The 24019-nt window shown below is 42.4% G+C and overlaps 3 protein-coding genes and 1 long non-coding RNA gene across 7 annotated transcripts in view; 3 read left to right on the top strand and 1 right to left on the bottom strand.

The window, feature by feature from the left end:
* Nucleotides 1-3608, top strand: part of wnk1b (WNK lysine deficient protein kinase 1b) — a 72305-nt gene extending 68697 nt beyond the window's left edge. For all 3 annotated transcript variants that reach the window (XM_083527924.1, XM_083527922.1, XM_083527923.1), the window contains 3 exons: nt 307-348; nt 2522-2733; nt 3147-3608. In XM_083527924.1, the coding sequence (XP_083384050.1) occupies nt 307-348; nt 2522-2733; nt 3147-3452 (560 nt within the window). In that variant the 3' untranslated portion in view covers nt 3453-3608. The remainder of the gene's footprint in view (nt 1-306; nt 349-2521; nt 2734-3146) is intronic.
* Nucleotides 3609-3898: 290 nt separating this feature from the next.
* Nucleotides 3899-7446, top strand: LOC310718931. Its single transcript, XR_014531314.1, has 2 exons — nt 3899-5628; nt 5700-7446. It is a non-coding gene; the product is annotated as an uncharacterized lncRNA (long non-coding RNA).
* A 3334-nt stretch (nt 7447-10780) lies between these two features.
* optn (optineurin) lies at nt 10781-20559 on the bottom strand. Of its 2 annotated transcripts, none has more exons than XM_083527998.1 (14): nt 20406-20559; nt 19818-19966; nt 18763-18962; nt 17580-17738; nt 16067-16128; nt 15729-15860; nt 14885-15002; nt 14660-14775; nt 14084-14233; nt 13465-13549; nt 13155-13310; nt 12380-12522; nt 12210-12301; nt 10781-11549 (listed from the first exon to the last, which is right to left on the bottom strand). In XM_083527998.1, exons 2-14 carry the CDS (start codon nt 19948-19950, stop codon nt 11440-11442), a joined length of 1656 nt encoding a protein of 551 aa, XP_083384124.1. In that variant the 5' UTR covers nt 19951-19966; nt 20406-20559; the 3' UTR covers nt 10781-11439. The 2 variants fall into 2 exon arrangements, with proteins under 2 accessions (XP_083384124.1, XP_083384125.1); XM_083527999.1 differs by having other exon boundaries at nt 19818-19954; nt 20406-20503.
* An 833-nt stretch (nt 20560-21392) lies between these two features.
* The window catches only part of ccdc3a (coiled-coil domain containing 3a), a 14361-nt gene continuing 11734 nt past the window's right edge, over nt 21393-24019 (top strand). The window contains exons 1-2 of the mRNA XM_083528032.1: nt 21393-22719; nt 23274-23448. Of these exons, the coding sequence (XP_083384158.1) occupies nt 22163-22719; nt 23274-23448 (732 nt within the window). The 5' untranslated portion in view covers nt 21393-22162. The remainder of the gene's footprint in view (nt 22720-23273; nt 23449-24019) is intronic.

Here is a 24019-nt window from a genome sequence, read left to right as displayed (position 1 = left end):
TTATTTATATTTATATGAATGTGTATGTGACAAATAGAATTAGAATTTAAATTTGAATTTCCTGTTTTTGATGATAAAAGAAAGACTCAATTTTATTGAGTCATATCAGAGTTATGGTGCACCATTTTTTCCCACTTACGTTCTAAATTTCCACGTGCAGTGTTTTTTTTTTATAAAGCGTAGAGACACAAGGTAGCTGTAGCATAGCAGGTAAAGATGCTCTCCCTGTAATGCATTGTGATGAGTGGAAGTGGCGTGACTTTAACACTGACTCTCTCCAATCCCATGCTTCTCTCCATGCTTCAGGGAAGATGGTGAAAAAAGTGTGCCCCTGCAACCAACTCTGTAGTAATTATCTCTCTCTCTCTCCTTTTTTTTTATTTTTATGTCCCCTACTTTTCCTGTCTTCCTTTTCCTCCCTCATTCCCTTCACTTCCTGTTTTCGGTCTTTGTATTTACGTGAACGTGTGTGTGTGTGTGTGTGTGTGTGTGTGTGTGTTTGGCTTGTTTGAGCATGACACGCTGAGCACTGCTTGCCACTCATTCCTGACTCGAGCATTTCTCTGTCCTGATGATCCATTTACGTGCTGCAAACGTGGCATGTGGACTGGAATGACGTATTAACACCAGATTCGAGAAGAGACTTTTTGCCATTTTTTTTTTCCCTTCTCGCAAAATAGACTAAAAATTAATTCGAGCATTCGCTTCACTTAGATGCACCTCGATTCCAAAAGACTGTACATCACCATAACAGGCCACTCTAGATCTCGAGTCTTTATCCTACTACTTCCAGACCAATACACATTTATTATAAAAAAAACAACAATCCTCCAAGTTATGCTTAATGCCATGAATGTAAACAAATTTAGACACAATAGTACTGGACTGGATGCAGAAGCATGCCGTTTTCGCTTCACTTAAACTAGGAGACCTGAACCTGTTCCAGCCTCTGTGAACAAAGCCAACTCCATGAAGATGTGGCCTGCTATAGAGCTCTGACCTCACCAACAGCAGTAACCTGACTTTACTCACACCCTTGTAGCTGAACGAGCACAGATCTCCACAAAATCTCAAGAACATCTTCCTAGAAGAGTGGAAAACATTATACCAGCAAACGGGGAGTTTAATGAAAAAAAATTGGTTTTGTTGCCACTTGGTTGTACTCATGGCATTTTGATCACACATACAACACCTTAAACACTAAGCTACCAATTCTAAATGCACCAACTAAATTATAAAAAATAAATAAAAAATAACCCATAATGAGTTAATAATCACAAAACGGTGATTTGGCGGCCCCTAGAGGTCCTAATGTGCTTTAACGCTCACACATCTTGTGTTCGGTTGAAGGAAGTTGCATGGTATTTTTAGTCAAATGCCCCGCCCACTATGAAGCGTATGAAACATGCCATAAACCCACACCTGCCTCTGAAAACTTCTCATCAAAGCAAAGTAAATGGACGTCATCCAGTTAAATGCCGAGCCGTGACTGCAGCTCTCTTCTCGCTTCAGGTTTTTGTACTTGGTGCCGCTTTTTTTTCCCTACGCACTTCATTCCAGTCCCCTTTTCAAACATCATTCTAACTTCATTTCGTTCCCGACCGCCCAGATTTGTGCTTCGTTCCCATTTCAGTCTTTGTTGTTTTTATTATTTATTTATTTTTTGCTGTCCACGTCTGGCGCTCTTAGTTTTTCCCCCTCGAACACTAAACATAAACATGAGCTGCACCAACAAGAGTCGGCTTCACTCATCAATTATCCTCAGACATGTCCGTAGAAAACAAGGTGCTGCGTTTAATCTATAAGCACCCCCTACATTTTTTTTAGAATTGAATAGGTCTATTAGACAAGATGTAGACATTGTTCTGCTCAGGATTGAACTTATCAGCTATAATTTTCCCCCAAAATGATCAGTTTTCACTACTGATTCATGCCTAGCTGCGCTTGTGTTGTGAGTAATCAGACTTGTCAGAGGAAAACCTTGTTCATAACGAAGTAATACTATGAAATTATGCCAATTGCAATTGCCAGGATTCACTTTACGCTTGAGTCATCGCAGTTCATTCGAGGTCACGCCAGTGGAACTTGAACTCCACATTAATCTCCATTTCCATTGCCGTGTCTTGCTCTTCGGCTCCCTCTAACGCCGCTGTAGCTCGCTGCAGCAAGCCAGAGCCTGCGATTGAAACCTAACTGAGATTGGAGCACTGTGAATGGCCTTTCTCTGATGTCCTAACTCTTTCACCGTGCCCCTGTTTTTCAGGCTGGATTCAGAGAGATAAAATTACCCCTTTAGCCTCAGACCGGACCTCCAGGTGCTCATTAGGGCTTTTCACCACCGTCAATGTTCCCCTACACACCAATGTGACATGATGTATATGAGAATATACATGAACATCCAACCCCATAATGCTCTGTGTGCTTTAGAGTCGATCCGTTTTATAACTCCTTCTCCTCTCTCTCTCTCTCTCTCTCTCTCTCTCTCTCTCTCTCTCTCTCTCTCTCTCTCTCTCTGCTCCAGGGACGAACAGCACAAACACAGTAGGCGGACCGGGCCAGGGGCAGAACCAAACGCAGCCACCGTCCACTGCGTCCCAGAGCCGCAAAGGCACCTTCACGGACGACCTGCACAAGCTGGTGGACAACTGGGCCAGAGACGCCATGAACCTGTCGCAGGGCAAAAGAGGCTCGAAACCCCAGCAGCAGACCCCGTCTCAGGGCCACAGCTATGAGGTAAAGTTCTGTCACTCTGGCTATATTATGGGATTTCGTGATGATTCGTGCTGCAAGGGCGTTAGTGAAGTCAGGTTCTAATGTAGGTGAGGAGACCTGGGGTGCAGTCAGGGTCTCAATTTTTCATGATCAGGGCTCTACCGCAGGAGATCTTCCACTCCAACTCCTGCAAAGCATATCTTCTAGGTGCTGGCTTTGCTCACAGGGGTATTGCTATGCTGGGACAGATTTGGGTCTCCTAGTCTAGGTGAAGGGAACGTTTCATGCTAGCACCCCCAAAAACTCAAATCTCCAACAGTTTTGGGGGGAAATAGTCGAGTGTCACAATACTTTTGTTTATCTCCTGTACATTTCCAAAACACTATATAATTTATATATTTCGAAATATAATTTAATTTCTCGTGTCTCCTCAGATGATTCCTTCTGGAAGCATGGCCCGCAAGTTCTCCGCTCCGGGTCAGTTGTGTTCCAGCTTATCTTCATCCATGCCCAACCCTCCTGCTACCTCTATGGGGTCACGTAAAGGCACGCTTTGCCCTGCGCCTCAATACGGCTTCCCCTCTGCACCTTACAGCAGCCCGTGGGCCAGTGTCTCGGCCGTGCACACTCAGGCCATGGGCCAGTTTCCCCCGGCCCCAGGCACTCTGCAGGCCTTCCACATCAACTCGCTGCAGAAATCAGTCAGCAACCCGGGAGGGAATAATTTAAGGACCACATAAGGATGGGTCTAGCCTGTTCTAGGCCATGAGAAAGAGGAAAGAGAGAGAGAGAGAGAGAGAGAGAGAGAGAGAGAGAGAGAGAGAGAGATGAACTGGTGGTGAGATTGGTGTGATCTTAGGCATGTGTGTTGCTCTTTTTGGAATCAAAGCCAGGGTTTGTGTGGATGCATCACTCCTGCACTCACTCTGGTCCACAATGTTACGAGAAGGAAAGAGAGACGATGGAAGCAATGTGAAAGCAGCCAAAGAGCGGACAGTGACTTTTTTTCTTTCTTTCTTTCTTTCTTTCTTTCTTTCTTTCTTTCTTTCTTTCTTTCTTTCTTTCTTTCTTTCTTTCTTTCTTTCTTTCTTTCTTTCTTTCTTTCTATCTGTTTGAAAGTTTCATGAACATGTAAAGCGATGTTGCTCCAGAGTAGCCTGGGGACCTGATTGCCCCCACACCCCCACGCTATCTTGCACCCTTTTAGCCGGCTGAGGTCCCTGGAACCGACGATGGAAGAAGAGTTGAAAAGAAGGAAAAAAAAAAAAAAAACAACAAAATGAGAAAGTTGACGGATTTTGTCGCTTTTCCGTTAGAAAACATTTCCGCCGTCGTTTGGTATCTGCTCTAAAGCTATGTAATGCAATAATGATAAAAGTCAATCAAATGCCCTTTTTTTTTTTTTTTTTTTTTTTTTAAACACAGGAAGTGACCTTTATTAGAAAAAAAATCTATTCTACATGTAGAGCTTCTTTCTCTCTCTCTCTCTCTCTCTCTCTCTCTCTTTCTCTCTCTTTTTTTTTTGGTTTTTTATAAATATATTTAGGGGGAAAAAATAATTGGGATTGTGATATTTTAAAATTCTGTGGATTTTTCACGTGTTTAGAGGCCATTCAGCCACCCCTGTAAGTACAGTATAAAACTCCCAGCATGCTTTGTAGTGCACAGTTACGCATACCGTCCACCTCCATCTTTTCCTCTTGGGAGTTTCATACGCCCCAAAAAAAACAATAACGTATACAGTTTGAGCACAGAGACTGGAGGTAATGTGGTGAAGTGTTAATCCTAGGTGAAGATGGGTTTTGGTGGTGGGGGGAGGGGGGTTGCCTGTCTGGCTTGTTCAAGCGAAGCTTTATATCTGTTAACAGCTTTTATAATCGTGAGCGCATTAGGGACCTCTTTACGACAGGTTGCTCTCTTTTTTTTTTTTGTTTTTGTTTTTTTTTATTGTATGTTTAAATGAGAAAAGTTGTGTTCTGTACGGACCTGTATTTATCCATCAGTTATTGATGTTGAAACACTGTGATTTATTATAAATGTTGTTGGACAACATACGTTTAAAGCAATGGTAGAAAAAGGGTGGAAAGAATGAGGATTTCTTGGTATTAGGTAACAGGTGATGTAAGGCTAGCTATTACCTTATTACAGAAATTATTGGAGACACTTTAACCCCACCCCCACCCTCTTTTTTACCCCTCCCTGGCTCGGTCTTTGTACCGCTTTCATTGTATTAGATAAATGTGAATGTATAACGGTTTTAATTAACCTACTTGAATATTCCCCCCTTCCCTTCTTTTTTTTTTTTTTCCCCTCTCCAGTGAGTGGACTGGAGATTCTAGTGCCTTGCTTCTTTTATGTTTCCTTTTGCTATTTTTTTTTTTTGCTTTGTAATTGATCTCATGGCAGCAGAGGCGCGTCGGGGGCCTGGTCAGGTGTTTTCGTGTGACGGTCACTGCTATGAACAGAATCGGATATTCCGGTTCATGTATCGGTGTAAAGATTAACAATGTTCTGGTGATGTATATATAACGTGTTACTGTGTGTGTGTTGGGGGTGTTTAAACTGTTTATAGTGTTACAGTCTAAAAGCTTTTGGCCTGCACTAGACTTGGGATATATAGATGTGGATGTTAATGTTCTCAGATCAGTTGACACCCCCCACCACCCTCTTTTAAGGACCTGTGTGTTTATAATCGGCACAAGTACGATAAATCCTGTAAGGTAGACAATTTACTTTGGGTCTGCAGACCGTTTCCACAAGCAGCAACGACCCTGAGACTGAGATTATTGAGAATGAGAATCGTTCTTGACAGTAACAGTTGGACCAAGTGATGGTCACATGCCCCAACTGGTGACCACAGGCGTTTTTCTCTGGGTTGCTGATATAAACACTATGGTGTTTAACACCAAGTCGATAGCAATATTTCTGGCGGGAATTCCTCTACAAAAATCATTTGTTGGTGATCAAGCATACTGCATGTTCTCCAGCTAGCTGTGTAGTTGACACAGGAGCTCTAACTCAAGATAGAGAAGTGTGAGAGGGTTCTGCAGGAGGTAAGCAAGAACACTGAGCTACCCCATGTTGTATACTGTGTCCCATATCAAAGCTTTTTTTTTTTTTTTTTTTTTTTTGGCATAGACAAGCCATCTGGGTCTGCGCTCACAGGAAGTACGGTAGCCTTGTGGATAAGAAGTGTCCAGCTTGGGGAAGTATGTCGAGAGAAGCTGGTAGATGGAGAGGAATTTCAGATTACTAATCCATCATTTTCAGGGTTGGGATTCTGTCTGCAGCTCTGTCGTACCAGTGAGGAGAAGATGAAAGTCGAGTTCAATAGTAGAACCAGGAAAGGGAACGTGTGTAATAGGTGGGACCCGGGCACCACGAGACCGCCCTCTGCTGCGCCGCTTTCCTACTTCCCCTGTTTATTAACTCATTCAGTTTTATTGTATTAAAAAAATAACTGCCTTGTGCTTTCCATGCAGATCAGTAGCTTGTTTTAAAGGTCTTTCTATCAGTAGCAAGATACCACTTTCAGCAAAAAATCAAAAGCTCAAGCAGAACAACGGGCTTGTGTAGAACTTGTGCGTAAACTTTATTCACGTCCAACAGAAAAAAAAGGAAAAAAAACAGCAGCTTTAGAAATCCATAGAGCGGCATAAGCATGCCACAAAGGCGTAGAGCAGTGAACCTCGTCGTCATTAGCTACCGATCGCCGATAGTAGCTGCTAGATTTACACGCCATTGCCTTAAAGCTTAGCCGTCTGCGTCTGGTACAGGGGGGAAACAAAAACATCCCGTTCATTAATAATCTATAAATACAAAACAGATTCACCATTTACACTCTGTCTCTCTCTCTCTGATGTTAAAAACCTGGGTTTCACTGCTTTATCTGTAAAATCGAGACCACAGTGATCATTAGTATGGGTTTTTTCCGTTTCTTTCGTCGTCGTGTTTTTTTTTTTTTTTTTTTTTTACGTTAAATTTGCATTCGAACGAAACCCACACGACTAGAATACGAGTGCCATCTTTACATTTCCCATGAGTTGTAGTTTGCTACGACACGAACCCGAGCACCTTGTTTACCGTTTAGAAAAGTGATATATTTAGTAGCTGCAGTGCAGAATATGCAATATATCTAATAATGGGATACACTGGGTAGAGACCATGTCCCTGGTTTAATCCAGTAGTGAGGAGCATTTACTGAATTCACACGCGTTATTACTCCATTATTTAAAAGTACATCACTTTTTTTTTGTGTGTGTTTGGAATGTAGACACTGCTTTTTTTTTTTTTTTTTACATATTTGTTTACATCTTCACCATCCAACTCAAAAACCCGCCACTTAGCAAAGTGCCAATATGCAGAAATTGCGGTTCACTGCACCACCTGAAGCATTCAGATTCAGTAAACATGCTCGTCGGTTCATCAGTGATCTTTTACCGTCACAGCGGTCTCCTGCGTCATTTAAAACGAGTTTCCATTTTGTCTCCTGTTGACAGAAATATATCCGAACAGTGTGTTTACTTAATGCTACTGACCTGTCATTAAGTTATTTTGTTTTGTACTACTATCTGACTTTTTGTTTTACATTGTCGTGTCTCTGCCATTTTAGTGACTTCAGTTCTGTGATTTTTTATTTTATTTTTTTTTCCCTCCATTCACTATTTAACATTGTGAAAAATGTCTTCAAAAAAAAGTTGAATAAAATAAAAACAAAACAAAAAAAAAAGAAAACGTAATGAATCCTTGGCAACTGTTTAATGGTTGTTTGCTTCGTATGAAACCGCGATTTGCGCTTTAATAAAAGACGATTTGTTACTTAATTTGTAAATTTAATAAATGAAAAGCGTTTAAATATATCACTGTTTGGCTTTGATGAGTGGATAAAGCGCATCCTGGGCTAAGAACATCTGAACCTTGGTGTAACTTCTACTGTTACAGGACATTTTTATTATTTTATATATATATATATATATATACACTGTGTGCACAATTATTAGGCAAGTAAATATTTTGACCATATCATTTTATTTATAATTTATAATAAGTCCAAGCTGTATAAACTTGAATGCTTATTGGATTTAATGCATATCAGGTGATGTGTATTTGTGTAATAAGGGAGGGTGTGGCCTAAGGAGATCAACACCCTATATCAAGGTGTGCATAATTATTAGGCAGATTCTTCTCCTCAGGAAAAATGGGCCAAAATTTAACTTGATTTAACTCTGAAAACTCAGAACCATCAAATGTTTTGTAGCAAATAGTCAACAGGGTCTCATGAAACGTCGAGAAGAAAAGACGCAAATTAACCAATCAAACATGAAGCTACCAGGAACCCAGTCCTCCAGTGCTGCCATATTCCACAACTGCAACCTACCTGGAGTGTCAAAAAGTACGAGGTGTTCAGTTCTCAGAGACATGGTCAAGGTAAGAAAGGCTGAAACCTGACCAACTCTGAACAAGACACAAGTTGAAACGTCAAGAATTGGCCAAGAAATATCTGAAGACAGATTTCTTTTTAGAGGTTTTTTGGACTGATGAGATGAGAGTGACTCTTGATGGACCAGATGGAGGGGCCCGTGGTTGGATCAGTAACAGACACAAAGCTTAACTTCAATTTAGACACCAGCAAGGTGGAGGTGGGGTACTGGTATAAGATGAGCTAGTTGGACCTTTTCGTGTTGAAAATGAACTCAAAATCAACTCTCAGACCGACTGCCAATTTCTAGAAGACACTTTCTTCAAGCAGTGGTACAGAAAAAACTCTGCGTCTTTTAAGAAGACTTTGATTTTTATGCAAGACAACGCTCTATCACATGCATCAAAGTTCTCCACTGCGTGGCCAGTAAAGGCCGTAAAGATGAAAAACTAATGACATGACCCCCTTCTTCTCCTGACTTCAACCCTATTGAGAACTTTTGGGCATTTCTCAAGCAGGAAATGTACAGTGAAGGTAAACAGTACACCTCTCTGAACAGTGTCTGGGACGCCGTGGTTGCAGTCGCACAAAAAGTTGATTCTGTCCAGATCGAGAAACTGACTGACTCTGTGAATGGAAGCCTTGTGACTGTTATGGAAAAGAAGGGTGGCTGTACTGGTCACTGAGGTTTTCTTCTTAAAATTTCAGAAATGTTTATTTGTAAATTGAATTTGTTTATTATTCTCACTTTAACAGGTGAAAATAAACAAGTGAGATGGGAAAATCTTTTTTTATTTAGTTGTGTAATAATTCTGCACACTAATAGTTGCCTAATAATGGTGTACATGTAGATCTTCTATGAAGGAAGCCACAACTTCACTAATACTACTTAAATGTTCAGGTTTGAGGGTTCGTTAACATTTTGGATTGATCAAGAGCCCTGTAGTTGTACAATAACAAAATGAATCCTCAAAAATACAACTTGCCTAATAATTGTGCACACAGTGTGTATGTATATATATATATACTGTATATTAGGGCTGTCAATTAATTTAAATAATTAAATTAATCGTATGATAATCGTATATCGTTCAATTCTCTCATACTCTCATGTCTAACATCCAACAGCTCAGTGATGTTATTATGAAGGAGTGGAAGAGGATCCCAGCAACAACCTGTGCAGCTCTGGTGAATTCCATGTTCAGGAGGATAAAAGCAGTGATAGATAACAATGATGTTCACACGACACAGTTTTGACATGTTCACTGAGGGTGTACTTACTTTTGTTACCGGTTATTTAGACAATAATGGCTGTATGGACAGTAAATCAGTACTGCTACACAAACTGCACTCTGATACTCGTGTGTGTGTGTGTGTGTGTGTGTGTGTGTGTGTATACAGTATAATATACACAACATGACAATGCCTCTGCATAAAGCCAGCTCTCTTCATGAAGATCTGCTTTACATGGTTTGGAAGTGTGTGGAAGATCTCCTGCTGTAGAGCTCTGATCTCAACCCTGTTGAACATGATGAATGTGAACACTGACTGCACCCCCAGACCCCCCTCACCTTCTCACCTATATTTAGTACCTGACTTTACCAACACTCTTGTGATTGAATGAGCACAAATCTCCTAAAGGTTCAGTAGAACATCTTCCCAGAAGAATGGAGGTTATTTTAACAGCAGATATGCTCTAACTATGCTATGGGATGTTCTAAAAGCTTATCAATCCATCACTGAAATTGGCTGCTATACCAGGTATTAATTGGATGATGCATCATTCTTTGTAGATTAGAAAGCTGGTAGGAGAAATTCCAGTATCAGCTACAGCCATGTATCTGGAGTCTAAGGATCACTTCAGCTTTATAACCTTGTGCTCCAGAACATCTGATCACATGCACATTATCAACTTGTGCTGTTAATATCATGAGCAGCAATTACGCTAATTCCTCTCCACTGCTTCTCTTTCTCTCCCCATCCTGAGGCATCCTGAGGTTGCTCCAGCCCCAGTCACGTCCCACCTCTTGAAGATTGTGGAGCTTTGAAGAAATAGATGCCCACAAACATTCTGAACCATCTAGAGACATACCAGCGCCAATTGGATCCCACTTCATGTGGAGTTTGGACACTGGACCTCCTTGAGTGTTTAAAGGCTCTGGCATGGAGAAGCTGGTGTTGGATCTGTAATGATCTCAGATGTTGTGCTGTTTTATGAGTTGCTCAGTAGCTCCTGGTTCCATAAACTCAAATGACACACTCCAGTACTCATGTTGGTTCTCTCTCTCCAGTGTTCTGTAATTTTTAAAGATTTATGATCACACTCTTGATGTCACCCAAATGAGGATGGGTTCCCTTTTGAGTCTGGTTCCTTTCAAGGTTCTTCCTTATAACATCTAAGGGAGTTTTTCCTTCACCACAGTCGCCACAGCTGCTCATTAGGGATAAACACACACCGTTCACCTTCACTGTTAAATTCTGTAAAGCTGCTTTGAGACAAAAAGCGCAATAAACTTTACTACTATGGAGGGTTCCATGCATTTTGGAACCAGGAAAATAACATGGTACAGTTACAGAGTTGATCTCCAAATCTCATTAACTCCATGAGCCTGTAAAGTTTGTTAGATGATTAAAAAAAAAAGCACAACGTTTCTGATAATGTAGCCTTTAATTTCAACTAATTTCATTACAGGTTAAATGAGGATGCATAGGTGCTCTAATTACAAGAAGAACCTGAACTCAGCTACAGCTTCACTTTGGTTAGAAAATAAAACACAAGAAGACCCTGAATAAATAATAAGGCATCATTTTTCATTTTCAAAGCTTCATCCACCCCTTATTCCGTCTGGATTCACCGCGATATGAACTGATTCTTCATAATTTAACACTCAGTATCTTCTCCACAATAAAACATCGAAAGAATCGAAATGATAAATTAAAGCAAGTCGCCTACTTCCTATTTTCCTTTTTGGTTTCTCTCTATATATATATATAATATATAATAAACAAAAAATAACAAAAAATATATATATAGATTCACTCTTTATTCAATAGTACACATTCGTTTCCAGGCTTTAATCCGGGCCGCGCTATTCGTCTATCTATTGCTAACATCGCGATCGCTTTAAAGTCAAATCACAGGATATAATCGATAAAATCGGCTTCGGTTGCGTTTATTAGAACAGTAAGTTGTGAGATCTGCAGAGCGATTAAAGGATGAAACTCGATGAGAGATTATAGCGTATAGCGAATGCCTTCTTAGATCCCGCTGTCCTGTTTGTCGTATCACCCAGGTGAAGACTTGCTGCTCAGATGATGCAGTCCATGATGTGGATTTGCAGACTGTCCAGATCGGGAAGGACTTCCCCACATTTCGGACAGGCGTGCTCAGGAATGTTGACCTGCTGCTGCCAGTCAACTACGAGAGAAACAAAGTATATATAGTAGCGTGAAGTTCATCGGGTCTTCATTTTTCTGATCGGTGTAACAGGAGCTTGGATATGAGGAATACCTCCTCATACATTATTTCTCCAATTTTGTATTTGTATAACTGGAAAAAAAAAAAAACATCTGGAAGGAGTCTCCAGTGTCACTGCTTGGTGACCCATCAGAGATCCTTACATTTTCATTTGTCATTTCATTCGGAATAAAGTATTAGAAACCCTGTCTTTTCCATCCATCCCAAACTTTTACCACAAACTCGAAGGCACACAATTGCATTTGGACGTCTTTGGATGTGGCCGCATGGGATTTTCCCTGATCTCGAACGAGGAGAAACCTGTTCCAGTGTGGCAATACCCCTGTGCACAAGCTCCATTACGATATGCTTTACATGGGTTAGAGTGGAAAATCTCCACCCGTAGATCTCAGGAGGATCTTGAGCAAATTTATCTACCTGACTTTACTAACAGCCTTGTGGCTCAATCTCCACAAGCACATTTTGAGATCTAGTGGAACATCTTCATGGTCAGGTGTCCACAAAGGTTTCACCGTACTATTTTATTCCATGATTACTATAAAATCTGATATAATTTTTACTCATCATGCTTTAGCTGCTGAATATATTGAGCTGCTTTACCTCTGCCTCCCTGCAGGTGGTGGTGAGGTGAGGAATCGTTTGGGTTTGCACCACGGGCCACATGTCTCCTCTGCATCTCGCTCATAGACTGCCTGTGCCAGAAATTACACATCGTATCAGCTTCATACAGACCGATTTAGAGCAAACGGATGCACACAGACAGCTCATACCTTCCCATCGACTCCATGTCGTCCTGTAGCTGGATGTTCTGCTTCTTGATAAACTCCAGCTGAGCAGCCAGGCGCTCTTTCTCCTCGTGGATCTTTTCTCTTGCGGCGCGCTCGGCGTAGAAGTCTGAGGAATACACCTCTGCCTGTGAGCGCGCACACACACACACACACACACACACACACACACACACACACACACACACACACACACACACACACACACACACACACACACACAGTAAATGAGTTTTAAAGGTAATGAAAATTAACAAAAATATCCACCTGCGATACAACTAAGAACGAATGATGCAAAGGATCTATTAATGCTGCAGAATCACGAATGACCAGTAGATGGCAGTGTAAAGTAAATTTGGGTTTAAATTAATTTTTTGGTGGGAATTATGAATCTGTTTTTTTTATGAAATTCAGTATATGGAAAATGACTGGTGGAAACAATTGTGTTTAATAAAGAGGAGTTTGAAAGTGTATTTAAGGAGCTCACAGTCTTTCCACGATAGATGCTGCAAACTAGTCGTTCACTGAGTTCACTATTCATGAGCTGTAATAAACACTGGATGATCTTTGTAGAAGATTCCGGAAAAGAAAAACGAGATTCTATCAAGTTTTCTTTCGTATTGCAGTAACGCTTTTTTCTCTGAAAGTTCTGAGAGATCTGATTTGAAGCTCCTGAAGTTCTCGTCCTGAATCTGTGATTCTCCGGCTGACTGCAGGAAAAAGCAGGAGTTACAGAGAAGAAATAAACCCGGCACTGCACCTGAGCCTTAAACACAGAGACCGTCTCCAGTTCTTTGTCTTTCTCGCACAGTTCTTGCTTCATCATGTCGATCTTTTGCTGCTTGTCCGCTAAAGCCTGTTCCGCTGCAGCCATTCTGGTTTGAAGCTCACCGTACTCCTCACGTGATACGGTCCCCTGGAAACCACACACACACACACACACAATTTACTACATTACAAAAATGGACAGGTTTCCCCACTCGATCCCGGCCCTGAAACCAAAATATATATAAATAAATAAATAAATAAATAAATAAATAAATAAATAAAATGAACGTGTGATCGGTCACCTGGCGTTTCTTGTTCTCTTGCTGAAGTTCTTCATAATCCTCAAACAGCTTGGTGTACGCGTCCTTCAGCTGGGCCAAATCGTTCCTGATGTGGACGGGAATAAAACACACGCTGTTTATATTTCAGTATTTATTTTATACTAAAGGCATTTGGCAGACACACTTATCCAGAGCGACATGACATGCAAAGCAGGGAGCCTTGTTTAAACCGGCGTGGTGGTGCTGGGTTTTAAACTCGTGACCTTCAGCTCAGAATGGCTCTAGAACTTGACCTAGATGTAACTGAACATCGGGACACATCTCAGCATATTCCCTCAGCACTGCTACATTACTATATCCAGAGTGACCTCATTTATACACCGAGCAGGTGAGACTTCACGGCTTTTGCTCAAGGACCTGACAGTGTTAGCTTAGTGGTGCTGGGATTTGAACTCATGACCTTCTGATCGGAAAGAACAACATCTTAACCAGTAACTTCCCATACCAAAACATTGCATTAATTGAGATTAATTCTGACTCGCATGCATTATACAAACAGAACTCACACCTTTCGTCCAATCAGATTTTAAAATTCAATATAAACGAGACCGTGTGTTTAATGTTTGCCCGCTGTTCAGACCTTTCCTCCTGAACTTTCTTCTGCTCCAGTTTGCTGGCCGACTGCATGCTCTCCAGCTGCACCTTCAGTCTGTCGTTCTCAGCCTGCAGCTGCGCTCTGTCCCCGAGCTGAGTCTTCAACGTGCCAAGGTCCTGCTCCAGCTCCTTACACCTGCATGATCATCTCAGTATTATTACACCCTCACAGAGGTGATTTATTAACACACTGCAACACATATGCATAATACAGTATCTACTGAAGCTTTAAAGAAACATTACATCTCCCTGTGCTCAAAGCCTGCTCCATGAAGATCTGCTTTACACTGTTCGGAGTAAAAGATCTCCAGCTAGAGAGCTCTGACCTCAACTCCCCTATTGAACATGAATATGAACGCTGACTGCACCCCCAGGCCTCCTCACTTCCTCACCTACGTTCAGTTACTTTGTAGATCAATGAAATGTTGAATGGGATGTTAAAAAACACACATAGCAAACGTATGGTCAGGTGTCCACAAACTTTTGCCCAAATAGTGTATCTATGAAATATATGCTTTTGGGATGCACTTGTCTGTACATGCAGATGTTTAGTGGGAGAGACCTGTCCTGGAGGTTCTTTTTCATGTTCTCCGCCTCGTCCAGTTTACTCTGAGCCTGCTGCAGCTCTTTGAACAAATTCATCAACTGTGTCTTCAGGTTCTCCACCTCCGAGGCTGACTGAAACACACACGCGGGCAGAGTAAGCTCCAGCAGAACACACCATTTACTGGACACTGTGGTGGTCTTTTCTATTCAGACATCATCAGATTTCTCAGCTCTAACTCACTTTGGCCGTTTCCTCCTCCGAGCTCTTGCTCTGCGTTTCCTTTAAAGCAGTCACACAGGACAAAGACGTCTGGGTTCCACTCTCGCTGGTGGGTTCCTTCCTCTCCAGTTCTGCAATCCTTTAGGAAAGAACATGGATGAAGACAAAAGTGTGTAAACCATATGTTTAATCTTCAGAAACATTGTGCAAGATGGTTCTACAGCACTGAATGGAGGCTTACATCCTTTAAAACACAGACCACATGCCCTAGACACCTGACCATCAGTACGGTATGTGCTTTTTGAGCATCTCATTCCACATCGAGTTCCCATGCTCTTCTAATTCTCTCCACTCTTCTGGGAAGATGTTCCACTAGATTTTGTTGTGTGTTATGGATATTTATGTTCATCAGCCACAAGAGTGTAATGAAAGGCAGGTACTGATGTAGGTGAGGAGACCTGGGGTTTAGTCAGCGTTCACATCCATCCCAAAGGTGTTCAGTAGGGATGAGATCAGAGCTCTAAAGCAGGAGATCTTCCTCTCCAAAGCATGTAAAGCAGATCTTCTTAAGTAGCTCACTTTGTGCACTTCACCATGCTGAAACAGGTTTGAGTTTTCAAGTTCAAGTGAATGCTAAATTGTATTATAGCGCCATCTAAAGACGTCCTGAAAGATCGAGTGCCTCCAGATTTGTGGTAACGGTTTGGAAAAGATCCACATAGAGCAGGAAAGAGGAGATGTGCCAATATTTTTGGAAATGTAGTGTATCTTACGGTCAGGTGTCCACATAAAGTGTATATGATTAGAATAAACACTCCGGACTTTAGTACTGATAGTGTGTGTGATAGTGTGTGTGTGTTTCTACCTCTTTTGTGCAGCCTGTAATTGGACTTGCAGCTGCTCTTTCTGCTGCGTTTCGATTCTCAGCGAGTGTAGGAGCTGACTCACTGTCTGCTCCTCTGACTCCAGCCTGGACCCAGCCATGTCGAATTTAATCCTGCACACACAAACACAAACACAGTTTAACCATATCCTCTGACCTTCATCATTTCTTTAATTCCCATGTATCTGTATATAAAACTGAATGTGGACGGAGGAGTGTCACTGTTTTACTGTTTAACTGGTGTGTGTGTGTGTGTGTGTGTGTGTGTGTGTGTGTGTCTGGGGGGGGGGGGGGGTAAAACAGTTGTAAATGCAACCTACATGCTCGATGCAGAAGGGTCTTTCTGAGGAGGCAAATCTCTGGTCACGTTCATCTCACCCTCCTACAAAACATACAGTTATTAAACGTGTCTTAACAAATCTACAGGATGTAATAGGGGCTGCACGATAAATTGTTGCTCTGAAGTATCGTGATATAAAGAGGAGTCAAAAGTGTGAAAACACATCGTCTTTTTAATGGTTTTTGAGACGCATGTTCCCTCTGTTTCTATGGAACAAACTCGGTAAAAGGCACAAACACGCAAGAATTGGAAAGAGACTGGAAGAAAGTTCTGGAGTCCAAATCTACATTTTTGGATCTAACAGAAGTACTTGTGTAAGATTAGACTCCATCACCCCTCACAGTCAAACATGGAGGTGTGAGACATCCGGAAAGGGAAAGAAATACTAAACCAACATGGCAACCGTTCCAGCCCAATTTAATCCCGTCTAGACTGCGGCTCATTGGAACCGACTTCACCATACGACAAGACGATGAGACGTCTGGAATATCGTCTGGAGTATCGTCTGGAGTATCGTCTGGAGTATCGTCTGGAGTGAGATCTACTATGGAAGGACCTGCTCAGTATTAAAGCATTAGTAAAAGTATTTCAGCTGAATGTTTGGAGAAACAAACCGTCCGGATGCTGAAAGTGTGTACAGCTGTTCTTCATTCTAAAGGAGGATTTCTCAGTAAAAAAGTGGAACATCTGGATATTTGCTTGGTCAAAGTAAATCTTTATACCGTTTCATTACCAAATTTGTTGCAGAGATACAAAAGGAAAATGTCTCTCAAAAACCATCGAAGACTAGGAGTTTCGGAAACTTTCATCGTCAAAAAACTCAAACCCAATTGGGTTCTCTGGAACCGCAAATCCCAATTGGCTCACATTTTTTTCAGAAATGAGTTCTGATTGGCTGCCAGTTTTAAATAGCTTTCAGTTGATACTTTTGCAACTGACGGCATTATGTAATATATTACAATAAAATCTTTACCAGGTGTCAATAGACAGTCTCAAAAGTATATGTACAGTGTCCTCAACAAAAAATATTGGCACCCTTGTTAAATAGACAAAAAGGCTGAATTTTTTGTTAAACTTTTTTGTTTGAAAATTCTTAAGAAATACACAACAAAATTATCTTTAAGATTCCCAATAAATGACACAATTACTGGTACCTCTACATTATGAGTAAATTCCCATAGATATTATATTAATTTTATTAGTACACACGGGTCACTAGAAGAAGGAGATCGTTTAATCAAGGCTCCGTGTTTCAGAAGGGGCATAAACATGAGGAACATATTAGTTCCTTTATCATCAATCACACGGGGTAAAACACGACGATTCACAGCTTTCCCTGCTCATATTCACTGGGGGTGCCAATATTAATGGAGGTCAGTGTATGTTTGGTTTTGTCACATATTGGCATGATTTCTCTCGTCGTGAAGCTCTAACGCATACGAGAACCATTTCACGTGAAGGTACGAAGGTGTTTCATGTGTGCGTGTCCTCACTGCAATGCGAATCTCGATGAAGGAATCTTCCGGAGACGCCTGGTTCATCTTCAGCTGCAGTTCAGAGTTTAGAGCTACCAGGTCACTTTTCTCAGCCTGCAGACGCACGATTTGACTCATTAACGCCTCCAGCTTGACCTGCAGACCTCCACCTTCACCCTGGAGAACATCAGACTCATAAATCTCTAGGTAACAACAGACTTTAAAGCAGCACACTGATCAAAATGTTGGGTTTTGAGTGAAGCAGATTTCAAAATATTAACTTTTACAGCAGCTTCAGCACATCAGCTTCATTCCACATTTCACATGTTCAACAGTGAGCTGTATCATCCGAATTTCCTAAAGATTGCATCCACACTTCCTCTTTTTCCAGTGACTGTCTGATATTGACTGCAGAGGTCACCGTAAATCTACAACGCTGTGCATTATTAGCACGACAACCATGGTTGCTAGTTAACCCTATTTTATCATTTTGCTAAGAAATTAAATAAAATGCACTCATTGTGAGAAAATATGGGATTCTTTGGATCCAATGTTGGGAAGATTAGATTTAGATTAGATCTGAAATTACACCCAATGAAGCATTTAAAGAGGCAAAAAAACATTTATCCACAGAAGCTCTCTGCTAAGCTAGCTAGCCTACACACACCATAATACTGTGTACCAATACAATACAAACCTACAGAGAAATTGATTATAGTCTTATTAGCATTACGCTTGTGGTTTGATCTTGTGGTTTGATCTTGTGGTTTGATCTCGTGGTGTGATCTCGTGGTGTGATCTCGTGGTGTGATCTCGTGGTGTGATCTCGTGGTGTGATCTCGTGGTGTGATCTGGTGGTGTGATCTGGTGGTGTGATCTCGTGGTGTGATCTCGTGGTGTGATCTCGTGGTGTGATCTCGTGCTCGATCCCGTATTCGATCCCGTGTAAACATACTGTTCCTTCACTAAAACCTACTTTTCCAGCCATATATGGTTCTTCCTCAAACTTCAACCACAAACTTGGAGGCATGCAGTTCTACAGGAGGTCTTTAGTTGCTGTAGCGTGAAATTCCATTCACTTGAACTAGGAGACCCAAACTTGTTCCAGCATGAATTTGTGACTTATGTAGTTCCATACATTAGTGACTCAATAAAAGATCCTTAGAAGCCATGATAAAGTATATGTAAGCAGTGATCTCACCTCGGCACCTGAATGCTGTTTCTCCATCTCCTGTACACGCTTCTTCAGCAGCTCGTTCTCGCTTTCCAGAGTTTGGACTCTGTGCTTGGCCTCCTCGAGTCGCTTCTCCAGGAACCCTCTCTCCTCCTTCTGCTTCTCCTTCCAAACAGATAGACCCTCAAACCTCTCCTTCATCGACAGGTTAGTCTGCTTCAGGGCTTCTGTGCACCAGATTCAGATGGGAAGGTCGGTGTGTTACAGTGTGTGTGTGTGTGTGTGTGTGTGTGTGTGTGTGTGTGTGTGTGTGTGTGTGTGTGTTTCTTATGATCCTTCTGAGCAAGTTGGAGATATCAGATCAGTATTACATCTAAACACCAACTGTCTGTGGTGGTCTCTCTTTGGGGAAGTCTGTCTGTAGTGGTCTTTCTGTCTGTGGTGGCTTCTCTGTCAGTCTGTGGTGGCTTCTCTGTCAGTCTGTGGTGGTCTCTCTGTCAGTCTGTGGTGGTCTCTCTGTTGTGGTCTTTCTGTCTCTGATGTTCTCTCTTTCTGTCTGTGGTGGCCTCTCTATCTTCTGTACTTTGTTTGTAGTGGTCTTTCTGTTTGATGGCCTTTCTCTTTGTGGGGATCTCTGTGTCTATGGTGGTCTATGTCATGGTAATCTCTCTGTCTGTCTATGGTGGTCTCTCTGTCTTTTTGTCAGTCTGGTGGTCTTTCTGTCAGTCTGTGGTGGTCTCTCTCTGGTGAAGTCTGTCTATAGTGGTCTCTCTGTTTGATGGTCTTTCTCTCTGTGGTGATCTCTGTCTGTCTACAGTGGTCTCTGTCATGGTAATCGCTCTGTCTACCTATGGTGGTCTCTCTGTTTGTCTTTCTGTCAATCTGTGGTGGCCTCTCTGTCAGTCTGGTGGTCTTTCTGTCTGTCTGTTGATCTCTCTTGTGGTCTCTCTGTCTTTATTAGTCTTTCTGTCAGTCTGTCTGCAGTGGTCTGTCTGTCTGTCTGCAGTGGTCTTTTTGTCTCTGGTGTTCTCTCTACCTTTCTGTGGTGGTTCTTCTTTGTGTAGTGATCTCCTTATACACACCTTTGAGCTCCCGGTTCTCCTTGATGAGGATGTTCATCTGCTGCAGCGTCTCCTCTACATGTGGCTGGCCAGAGCTTTGAGACTGAGCTGGATGAGACAGATCCCCATTCATCATCGGGGAATCTGAGGCCATCTTACTGCCAAAAACACTGAAAATGTGTAAAATAAATAAAATAACACCACACAAAGCAAACCAGGTAAACAAACAAGAATAAACAGGAACCTCGGCTTGTCATGGGGGGAGAGGGGGGGGGACCTGTGGCCTATAACACATACTGCTCTTCTGCTTAACTTTTACTTTCTTTCGTCCTCGGTGTTTTGAAAAACATTACCAGACATGACACATGAGATCATCTCCAGAGGATTGTCAGAACATCTAGATACTGTTCCAAACTTCTCAAACACACACAAACAACACACAACCTTCTCCAGGTGAGACACGACATGTGTGTTATGGGGTGTTGTTTGTGTATCTCTGATCAAAGGCGCGACAGTTGTTGTAACTGGTTACAGATGAAAGCATGCCGCCAGGGGTTTAACAACACACCCGCGCCCGTGTTTAAAACCCATCCCGTGGTCGCTACTCACCCAGATTCACTTCTGTTTACTCCGCGTTCTCTCACTTCTCACTGCGTTTCCTGGTTCCGACGTTTCCTCCGCTTTCTCACTGCACGGGCGCAAAGCGTTTCCACGCCCCCCTGCGTGAACGCCGCAGATCTGCACGCCATCGCGACCGACGTCCCGACGCAGCCCAGACGATCCGCGTGCGATGAAGATCCGCGACGCTTGCCGCGCAGACGCGAACTCCCAGGATCAGCTGAGGGTGACGTCACAGGGCCTCCCCCGTGCCCGCGTCCGGATGAGAGATTCCCAACCAGCGCGCGTGCACGCTCGTGACTTTGCGCTTCGCTCTTTAATTTGCGGCGACACGGGACACGGACAGTATATCCATAATAAAAAATAAATAAAAATTTTAAATGACACTAAATAGTGTGCATTATTCCTGGGTACTTGGTTTTGGGACATGGCCTTTATTTCTATTTGTGCTGCGTATGTACTGTAACCTACAGTCGATCTTCGTTGCAATGTTTTATTTAAACACTAGATGGCACTAAAGTCCCTTTTGTACATTGAACCCTCTTAAGTAGGGCCTTTAATACAATTATTAATACATTTATATAAACTCATAAACGTTCATATGGACTTTATATTATATATTATTATACTTTTAGATGCTTTTATATACATTTATTTAACATTGTATACCGAGTAAGATGTTCTGTGCCTGTTTTATCTGAGTAAACACTAGTAATGTTTGCTACGATTCCAATTTTAATTTAATAAATCGACTATAATAATAATATAAACGCGGTATTTTACTGATTGCCCAGTGAGCAGCTGGTTAAACGTATAAAAAGGTGCCTGTACTGCATTACAGGAGTATTGTGCCTAATGTGGCTACAGGAGAAATGAATCTTTAGAGTCGACTTTGATCCCTGATTCAGAATCGACTCTATTACATAAAAAAATATATAATTATTATATACATGAATTAATCAATTGTATAGCTTTATGTCGCCTAAACGTGCAATCCTTTATCCCTAATATAAAATATATTTCTCAGAAATCTTTACCTACAGTTAATTAGGCCAAAATGTTTTCCCCAATTTAATTATGTGAGTAATACGAGGTCACGTGATCGTGCAATCAATTAAGTCTAATATGCGATTAATTAAATATGGTCTAACTTTTTTAGTCATATGGAAGTGTCTACACAAACACAGGGTCGTCCACGTGTGAAACACGTGCGTTTGGAAAAACGTGAGTCACGTTTCTGTAATGCGCAGAAACCCTGGATCAGAATTTGAGCGAGATGATTCGTGTAGTATCTTCTGAGGAAAAAGTTATTTCGTTGTGAAGAGCAGATGGAAATGAGGTTTCAGAAAGAACCCTGGTGTTGAACATGAGGAAATCCGTGAATTAAATCAGAATTAGAGAAGAATTTTGGCTCCAGGGAACAAAATCTTTTCCAGTTAATTTCTTTAACGAGTAGCTGTGGACCTGTTGGTATGTGTGTGTGTGTGTGTGTGTGTGTGTGTGTGTGTGTGTGTGTGTGTGTGTGGAGGGGGGTTTGCTCAGGAATGAAGCGTCTGATGCGCAGAAAAGGAGAAAAAAAAGCCTCTGGGGGTCTGGTTCTTATTGGCTAGAGAAAAACTTCATGAGTATCTGATTGGTTCCACACTGGATTCCTGGGGTTTGATGGACAGCAGAAGACGAGAGAAGGTCTTACAGGGCTGGATTTAGGAGACTCGTTCCATCAGGGTTGCGCATCGTTGAGTTTGTGGATGTTTGTTGTGAACTTCTGGATCAGTCCTAGATGGAGTCAGAAGTCGTGTAGTGGGTTGAAAGCTTCTCCACACACACACACACACACACACACACACACACACACACACACACACACACACACACACACACACACACACACACACACACCTGTGCGTTATCAGTTAGATCAGAGGAAGATGCTCCTTCCTGCGCTCCTGGCCGTCTGGACTTCCCTGGAGCTCAGTTTGGGTTGCCAGCTCCCCACCCAGTGGAGACCCCTGAGCGAGGCTTGTCGCGCAGAGCTCGCTGAGATCATCGTGTACGCCAAGGTGCTGGTTCTTCACCCCGAGCCGCATCACGCGCTTGGTTACGCCGCCGGTCACCCGTACGAGTACGAGCGCGCTGATGTGGACGCGCTGCTCTACACAGCGGAGGTGGAGATGTTGTGTGACCAGGCGTGGGGCAGCATGCTGGAGGTCCCCACAGGCTCGCGCCTCAACGTCACCGGCCTCGGATACCTGTCGTGCCAGTCGCACGCGGTGATGGAGAACTACTCCTACATTTTCTTCCTCAGGTCAGTTCAGGTGTGTGTGTGTGTGTGTGTGTGTGTGTGTGTGTGTGTGTGTGTGTGTGTGTGTAATGCATGACTGGAGAGATAAAAGTAAGTTGGGGGTCAAGAGGTCATTCTATAAAATGTAACCTATATCACCAGAGGTATTCCAGGAGAACGTTTGGAAGAAGTACTGATTCAGATTTTCTTCAAATGAAGGACTGAATGGGAACAGCTTTATTTCTGCTTTGTAAGCAATTTATTAGGTTAGGGTCACCTTGGATCTGGAGCTTATCCCAGGAACACTGGATGTGATGGAGCTCCAGTCACACCTGGAGCAATTTATAAAGGTTTTTGTGGAATAGGATGAAACTGGAGTTTGTTCAGGAAGCCCACACAGACAGTAATAAAAAGCTCCCGAACCAGGAATCCTGGAGCTATGAGAATTTTGCTTCCTTACCTTTTGTTCATGCTCTCGTGTGTGTGTGTGTGTGTGTGTGTGTGTGTGTGTGTGTGTGTGTGTGTGTGTGTGTGTGTGTGTGTGTGTGTGTGTGTGTGGCTATGCTCTTATAAACTAGGATGGATGAAAATTATAACCTCCTCCCCCACGGAGTTAACTACCAAGACGCCATCTTCCCCGACACCCAAGAGAACCGCCGCATGTTCTCCAGCCTGTTCCAGTTCTCCAACTGCTCCAGCATACACACATTCCACAGCTTCAGTCCTGATTGGGAGCACCAGGAGGATCACAGGGTAAGACTTTCTCTCTCTGTCCATCTCTCAAAATCTCTTTTAAAGGCTTCTCAAAAGGAGGTCTCTTAGTGATTAAGAGCGTCAGACTTAAACTCGGTTCACACCTTTCTGGCCGCAAGATTCAGACGTGTCTTAAACAGACTCTTTACACTTTCATACACACAAAAACACACAATGTTCTTGCTGGTCAAGGAGTCCCATTTGAATGATGTGCAGAAATTTTATTCATTTCTTCTTCTTTTTCTTCTTTCGGCTTCTACCATTAGGGGGCGCCACAGCGGATCATCCGTCTCCATACCCCCCTGTCCACTACATCTGCCTCTTTCACCCCCACCACCTGCATGTCTTCCTTCACCACATCCATAAACCTCCTCCTTGGGCTTCCTCTTTTCCTCCTACCTGGTGTCTCCATCCTCAGCATTCTCCTACTGATATACCCCATGTCCCTCCTCTGCACATGTCCAAACCATCTCAATCTCATCTCCCTCACCTTGTCTTCAAAACGTCCTACATGGGCTGTCCCTCTAATAAACTTATTTCTAATTCTTTCCATCGTCGTCACTCCCAACAA

Source organism: Silurus aristotelis (genome assembly GCF_946808225.1).
Source record: "Silurus aristotelis genome assembly, chromosome: 24".
In the NCBI taxonomy this organism is placed as follows: domain Eukaryota; kingdom Metazoa; phylum Chordata; class Actinopteri; order Siluriformes; family Siluridae; genus Silurus; species Silurus aristotelis.
This window is presented reverse-complemented; position numbering and strand designations above follow the sequence as displayed.

Bases quoted from the DNA above. Each gene is read 5' to 3' on its own strand.
- optn (XM_083527998.1), bottom strand. From the start codon at position 19,950: ATGGCCTCAGATTCCCCGATGATGAATGGGGATCTGTCTCATCCAGCT. The intron at 12,302-12,379 runs GTATGAGCTGTC...TTTCTGGCACAG, and splicing joins GACATGGAGTCGATGGGAAG to GCAGTCTATGAGCGAGATGC. The intron at 11,550-12,209 runs GTAAAGCAGCTC...TTTCTCTCGTAG, and splicing joins CCACCTGCAGGGAGGCAGAG to TTGACTGGCAGCAGCAGGTC.